The sequence below is a fragment of the Nerophis lumbriciformis genome, linkage group LG22 (assembly GCF_033978685.3).
Source record: "Nerophis lumbriciformis linkage group LG22, RoL_Nlum_v2.1, whole genome shotgun sequence".
Taxonomy (NCBI): domain Eukaryota; kingdom Metazoa; phylum Chordata; class Actinopteri; order Syngnathiformes; family Syngnathidae; genus Nerophis; species Nerophis lumbriciformis.
The window spans coordinates 4374663-4382379 of NC_084569.2; the positions used below are offsets into that span (position 1 = coordinate 4374663).

At 40.5% G+C, this 7717-nt stretch overlaps 1 protein-coding gene across 1 annotated transcript; it reads left to right on the forward strand.

Moving 5' to 3' along the window:
• The first annotated feature begins 452 nt into the window (after positions 1-452).
• On the forward strand, positions 453-5359 carry LOC133615639 (salivary gland specific protein SAGSIN1). Its single transcript, XM_061974381.2, has 2 exons — positions 453-836; positions 4588-5359. The coding sequence occupies exons 1-2, from the start codon at positions 657-659 to the stop codon at positions 4606-4608; spliced, it is 201 nt and encodes a 66-aa protein (XP_061830365.1). The 5' UTR covers positions 453-656; the 3' UTR covers positions 4609-5359.
• The last annotated feature ends 2358 nt before the right edge of the window (positions 5360-7717 follow it).

Genomic DNA, 7717 nt, shown 5'->3' on the forward strand with positions numbered 1-7717 from the left:
TGGAGGGCGGAAGTGACGTAGTCCGCCCTCGCCCATGTGAGTCAAGGCAGGTGGCCAAATACTTTTGGCAATATAGTGTATAATACTTTCTTTATTTACTTATTTTTTATTTATATATATATTTATAAAACCAAACAGTTACGTAAAAAGTCAACATCGACTGCGTATTTATTTCCTATCGAATCGATTTAAAATAAAAAAAAATGCAGTATTGTCCTATCCCTATTTTATGACAGTCTAAACTCGGAGTTACGTTTCGATGATTTCCCGATTTTAATTTCCCACCAAACCACACCGTTCTGACTCACGTTTTAAGCTGTAAATATGTTTAATAATAATGACGTATTTGTTGTAAAAATGTTTAAGTTTGTTTCTCAAAAGTCAATGACCAAATACACTTCCGTGTGTCACAAAATAATCAGTCCCCCCCACCCCCCCCCAAAAAATGACAACAACACGGTAGGAACAGAAAGACGAGACAGTCGCTGGGGCGGAGCTCCTATGTCTGTGAGCACAACAAGAAAAACAGGAAATCATTTTCAATTCCTTGCTATTTGTTGACAGGAAAAAAAAGAAAATGATGAAGTGTTTCTTACTCGCCGCAGCTTTTCTGCCAGCTCAGCCCACAAAGTGACCCCCCCGTCACAGGAGCCTCCATGGCGGGGCTGTCTCACTTGGTGCTCCGCTTCTCGGGGACTGCGGGTCGCAGCTACGGAGTGTTTTCTAAAGGCTTGACCAGGACGCTGATGATCTTCTTCCACCTGGCCTGGAGACTGAGAATTAGGTTCCCTTACATCTACCTGGTCGCCTCCATGATGTTCAACGTCAGACTGCAGGTATGCCTACGAGCTGGTGAAAGTTTGTCTCTCCCATTTCAATATTGTGTTATGGATAATCAATTTTTGCACCCATACTAGGAACACGCTAATAAGTTAATCATTAACTTAATCATTAACAGACATACAGTCTGGTGTGCCGTGGGAGATGATCGAATTTCACCTATTTGGGGATACAAATATTTTTTGAAATTATAGTCCGCAAATGATGTGTTGTTGTTGATATACATATACCGTATTTTCCGCACCATAAGCCGCCCTGGGTTATAAGCCGCGCCTTCAATGAACGGCATATTTCAAAACTTTGTCCACCTATAAGCCGCCCCGTGTTATAAGCCACATCTAACCGCGCTAAAGGGAATGTCAAAAAACCAGTCAGATAGGTCAGTCAAACTTTAATAATATATTAAAAACCAGCGTGATGTGGGCGCGCATGGAGTCGTATATCAACATGGACGGAGCTGCGTGAAAAAAGCCACCCGGCCTCTTCGCGTAAACTTCCCTTAACCACTCGCTCATCTTTTCTTCATCCATCCATCCCTTCGAGTTAGCTTTTATGATGACGCCGGCTGGAAAGGTCTCTTTTGGCAAGGTCTTCCTTTTGAATATCACCATGGGTGGAAGTTTCTGGCCATTAGCATGGCAAGCTAGAACCACAGTGAAGGATGACTTCTCATTCCCTGTGGTGCGAATATTCACCGTACGTGCTCCCGTTGTATCCACAGTGCGGTTCACAGGAATATCAAAAGTCAGTGGAACCTCGTCCATGTTGATAATGTTCTCTGGCCGGATCTTTTTTTCAGCTATCTTGTTTTTACAATATGCACGGAAAGTAGCCAGCTTTTCTTGAAAGTCTTTAGGCAGTTGCTGTGAAATAGTAGTCCGTGTGCGGATGGAGAGATTGCGTCTTTTCATGAACCGGAAACCTGTCGCTTAGTAGGAGCCATTTTGTGGTCTTTACAGATGTAAACACACAAAGGAAATTAAACGTAATATCCGCGCGCTTCTTCTTCTTCTTCTACGGGGGCGGGTGGTTGCTTACAGTAGAAGAAGAAGCGCTTCCTCTTCTATGGGGGCGGGTGCTTACCTTGGCGGTTGCTTGGCGTAGAAGAAGAAGCGCTTCCTCTTCTACGGGGAAAAAAGATGGCGGCTGTTTACCGTAGTTGCGAGACCTAAACTTTATGAAAATGAATCTTAATATTAATCCATATATAAAGCGCACCGGGTTATAAGCCGCACTGTCAGCTTTTGAGTAAATTTGTGGTTTTTAGGTGCGGCTAATAGTGCGGAAAATACGGTACTGTATATACATACTTGCCAACCTTGAGACCTCCGATTTCGGGAGGTGGGGGGCGTGGTCGGGGGTGGGTCGGGGGGCGTGGTTAAGATATATATATATAAGAAATACTTGACTTTAAGTGAATTCTAGCTACATATATTTATTTTATTACATATATATATATATATATATATATATATATATATTATATATATATATATATATATATACATACATACATACATACATACATACATATATACATATAAATAAATAAAAGAAATACTTGAATTTCAGTGATCATTTATTTACACATACACACACACACACACATAACACTCATCTACTCATTGTTGAGTTAAGGGTTGAATTGTCCATCCTTGTTCTATTCTCTGTCACTATTTCATAACACACACATTACACAAATATACATGATAAAATCAATAAGAAAACGGGAGCTCTAATTTGGGAGTCTGAATTAGGATCAGAAGTTCCTATATAAACATTGCGCACTCACGTCGCCTTTTTGTATTGATTACTGCAGCTGTGCACTGGATTCATTCACAAATACAAACTACAACTCGCAAACACTTTAGAGTTAGGCTCCACCATCAGAATGTGTACTTAAACTTATAAAGATCACATGGATATTATTCAGTGAGTTGATTCACCAAAACTAACCTGTTATACAGGAGGAAAAAGCACACAGGACGTTTCAATTGTTCACAGACCGGTCGCGCTCATCAGAATGACAAGACACTTCCGGTCTGCAGGTGATAGCATTCAATTGGGAAGAAACACCCTACTGACCAATGTGAATACTGATAAATGTGTAATGACAGCTCCAAAAACGAATTCAAACCACAAAATAAAATAAGTAAATCAACACAAAAATGTGACACATTATGGGTGGGTCACATATGCATGTACAGTAGATGGCAGTATTGTCCTGTTTATATTGTGAGAAAGCGGACGTGTGAACAGGCTGTCAACACGTCACTCAGGTCCGCATGGAGGACCTGAGCTCCGCCTGAATTTCGGGAGATTTTCGGGAGAAAATTTGTCCCGGGAGGTTTTCGGGAGAGGCGCTGAATTTCGGGAGTCTCCCGGAAAATCCGGGAGGGTTGGCAAGTATGTGTATATATAAACAAAAGGTGAGTGCCCCTAAGAAAAGGCATTGAAGCTTAGGGAAGGCTATGCAGAACGAAACTAAAACCGAACTGGCTACAAAGTAAACAAAAACAGAATGCTGGACGACAGCAAAGACTTACTGTGGAGCAAAGACGGCGTCCACAAAGTACATCCGAACATGACATGACAATCAACAATGTCCCCACAAAGAAGGATGAAAACGACTGAAATATTCTTGATTGCTAAAACAAAGTAGGTGCGGGAAATATCGCTCAAAGGAAGACATGAAACTGCTACAGGAAAATACCCCGAAAAAAGAAAAAGCCACCAAAATAGAAGCGCAAGACAAGAACTAAAACACTAGAGTAGGGGTGTAACGGTACGTGTATTTCCAGCATTCTGTTTTTGTTTACTTTGTAGCCAGTTCAGTTTTAGTTTTGTTCTGCATAGCCTTCCCTAAGCTTCAATGCCTTTTCTAAGGAGCGCTCACCTTTTGTTTATTTTTGGTTTAAAGTTAAAGTTAAAGTTAAAGTACCAATGATTGTCACACACACACTAGGTGTGGCGAAATTATTCTCTGCATTTAACCCATCACCCTTGATCACCCCCTGGGAGGTGAGGGGAGCAGTGGGCAGCAGCGGTGGCCGCGCCCGGGAATCATTTTTGGTGATTTAACCCCCAATTCCAACCCTTGATACTGAGTGCCAAGCAGGGAGGTAATGGGTCCCATTTTTATAGTCTTTGGTATGACTCGGCCGGGGTTTGAACCCACAACCTACCGATCTCAGGGCGGACACTCTAACCACTAGGCCACTGAGTAGGTACGTATTAGACATATTTTTACCTGCACCCTGCCTCCCGCTGTTTCCGACATCTACAATGCAATTAGCTACCGGCTGCCACCTACTGATATGGAAGAGTATTACACGGTTACTCTGCCGAGCTCTAGACAGCACCGACACTCAACAACAACACATCATTTGCAGACTATAATTACTGCTTTGCAAAAAATATTTTTAACCCAAATAGGTGAAATTAGATCATCTCCCATGGCACACCAGACTGTATCTCACGGCGCACTAGTGTGCCACGGCACAGTGGTTGAAAAACACTGCGCTAAGGAAAGAAGTTCCTTTAATACGCCCTATAATCCGGTGCGCCTTATATATGAAAAAAGATCCAAAATAGACCATTCATCGGCAGTGCGCCTTATAATCCGGAAAATATGGTAGTATGCAATCAAAAAGAGCCCAGTGGAATATGTTGTGATCGTCAACCACCATTCATTTGCATGTCTAGTACCAAAACGAAGATCATACATCCCATGTTGTGCATCTGCAGGTACACATTGAGATCCACTGAGGGGCTCGATGACTTCGCCCAGACTGAACGCCAAGCGTCATCTCTTCCGTCTCGATGAGGACGATGACTGCGCTCGCACTGCCAGCCAGGTGACGAAGGCACCTCAGACCTTTTACTCGGGCCTTCAGGCCAAAAGTCCAGTGCCTTTTGCAGGGGGGGAGGAAGGCAGCGTCGGGCCGGCGTGAGAGGGGTGGGGGGGGGGATGGTAATGTTGAAGATTCAGGAGCTGCTCAAGTTTTTTGCCCCCCCCCAGCATGACACACTGCCTTTTGTCCATAACATGTATATGTCCTGCAGTCAAATATCTATGGACTCTCTCAGTACAACGCCATAAATGCAATGTCTGCACTAGCATGACTTATTTTTTTTTACTTGAATTGAGGTTATGTAGCTGTAGAGGCAAGTACATCGGCTACCTCGCCCGAGCGCCCCCTACTGGAAGCTTTCAGTGAAGGAAAGGCAGCATGTTGTGGTCACACTCGCTGTTGTTGTTCTCCATGTCATCTGTACTGGAAATTGGCATTCACAAACATAATAACGTGCGGTTTTTTTTGTCGTTAAGTGTTATTTCTGTGAGTGTTTGTAAGGATGAGGTGGAAAAAAATGAAGAATGAATTTGTAAAGCAATAAATTCATGAAATCAACCAACTCTAGCTCATTTAAAAAAAACTAATGATCCTATCTTCTAACCATTTTCTTTTTACCTTTTAACCTCATTAGAGTGGCAGGTAAGATGGAGTCTATGCCTTTGAGTGAGAGGTGGTGCACAACATCTTGGACTGGTCACCAGCCAATGGTAGGACATATAGACAATCAACCATTCCCTGCTAGAGACACATTTGAGTCTGCAGTTATTCTAATGTGCATGTTTTTGGGATGTGGGAGGAAGGCCATGGATGCATGGGGAGAACATGGAGATTCGAACCCTCAATCTCCATATTGTGAGGCAAACATGCTAAACACTTGGTCTAAACTTCAGGAGATTACTAAAGACAAGACACCAATTAAAGGCTCAGGAAGAACTTTTTGGATAAGGGTACAAATAATATTACACTAAATATTTTATAAATTTTTGTGAGATGCCAAATTTAGGGTTTTTATTAAATTTTTGAATTGAGCTATTGAAACAAATGAACTTTCACATGTATTCTAATTCTGATTTGTATATATATATATATATATATATATATTAGAGATGCGCGGGTAGGCAATTATTTCATCCGCAACCGCATCACAAAAGTCGTCAACCATCCGCATCCACCCGAACTAACATTTAATCAAAACCGCACCCGCCCGTTGTTATATATCTAATATAGACGATGCAAGGCATTAGTGAGGTTATAAAGCTTTTGCCTGTTAAAGAAAGGAGACTGATCCAATGCAGCAGAGACATTCGATGCGTGCCACGCTGTCACGGCCCAGACGCACACCAGTGCGCAATCATCTGGGAGCCGCGCTGAGCGCACCTCCAAGCGCGCTCGCGCCACTCAAACTGCTGCAGGCAGCTGCGTTCTATCTTGTTTTAACATCCTGTGGCACTCTTCTGGGATCACGGCGGACGAAACTGCTCATGCTCAGGGTGTTTGTGGAGGTTCGGGGTTTTGCACAAATGTGATGCACCATGTTAGATGTCCCGGTTTTGTGACTGTCGTAGACATAAACAGCGTCGCAGCTCTTGCAAATCATGTAGCCAGCATTACTATCATCCTGATTTACAACCTCATAAAAACGAGTCCACGCTGAACTTTTCTGGCCTTTTTTTCCCCTGGTCTTTAGTATTCCCTTTTTTAGTTTGTCGCGTACCACGTTTGCTGCCGGCGTTGCCATCTCTTTTTTTTTTCTTCTTCTGTTGTGGCATATGCTGCAGGTGCCTGCTCGTTTTTCGTATGTGGGTAACAACATTTAACTATGTATAAATATTTCAGAATTGGTTTAACTGCCACCCGCCTGAATCTATTTAAAATCTAATTTTTTTTAATTTCAACCGCCCGACCCGACCCGCGGATAAAATCTAAAAATTTTTTTATTTCAACCGCCCGACCCGCGGATAATCCGCGGACTCCGCGGTTGTGTCTGCAAACCGCGCATCTCTAATATATATATATATATATATATATATATATATATATATATTAGCATGTGGGAAAAATGGATTCGAATTCGAATCGCGATTCTCACGTTGTGCGATTCAGAATCGATTCTCTTTTTTTTTTAAATCGATTTTTTATTTATTTATTTATTTTTAAAAACACATTTTTTATTTTATTTTTTTTAAATTAATCAATCCAACAAAACAATACACAGCAATACCATAACAATGCAATCCAATTCCAAAACCAAACCCGACCCAGCAACACTCAGAAGTGCAATAAACAGAGCAATTGAGAGGAGACACAAACACCACACAGAACAAACCAAAAGTAGTGAAACAAAAATGAATATTATCAACAACAGTATCAATATTAGTTACAATTTCAACATAACAGTGATTAAAAAATCCCTCATTGACATTATCATTAGACATTTATAAAAATAAAAATAAAAGAACAATAGTGTCACAGTGGCTTACACTTCAAGATTCAAGATTCAAAATGCTTTATTATTGTCCATAAGAACTGAAATTTCATTTTCAGCACACTTGCATCGTATCTCATAAGCTTGACAACACACTGTGTCCAATATTTTCACAAAGGTAAAATAAGTCATATTTTTGGTTCATTTAATAGTTAAAACAAATGTACATTATTGCAATCAGTTGATAAAACATTGTCCTTTACAATTATAAAAGCTTTCACACATATATATATATATATATATATATATATATATATATATATATATATATATATATATATATATATATATATGTATGTATGTATGTATGTGTGGGAAAAAAAATCACAAGACTATTTCATCTCTACAGGCCTGTTTCATGAGGGGGTTCCCTCAATCATCAGGAGATTTTTTTAATTTTTTTAATTTTTTTATTTTATTTATATATATATATATATATATATATATATATATATATCAACCAAACCCTCCTCCTCCCACCCCCCCGGATTGTAAATAATTTAAATAATGTAAATAATTCAATGTATATACTCTG

Excerpts from the sequence above, each read along its gene's own strand:
- LOC133615639 (XM_061974381.2), top strand. The coding sequence starts at position 657 with ATGGCGGGGCTGTCTCACTTGGTGCTCCGCTTCTCGGGGACTGCGGGT. Across the intron at positions 837-4,587 it reads TGTTCAACGTCAGACTGCAG|GTACACATTGAGATCCACTG; the intron begins GTATGCCTACGA and ends GTGCATCTGCAG.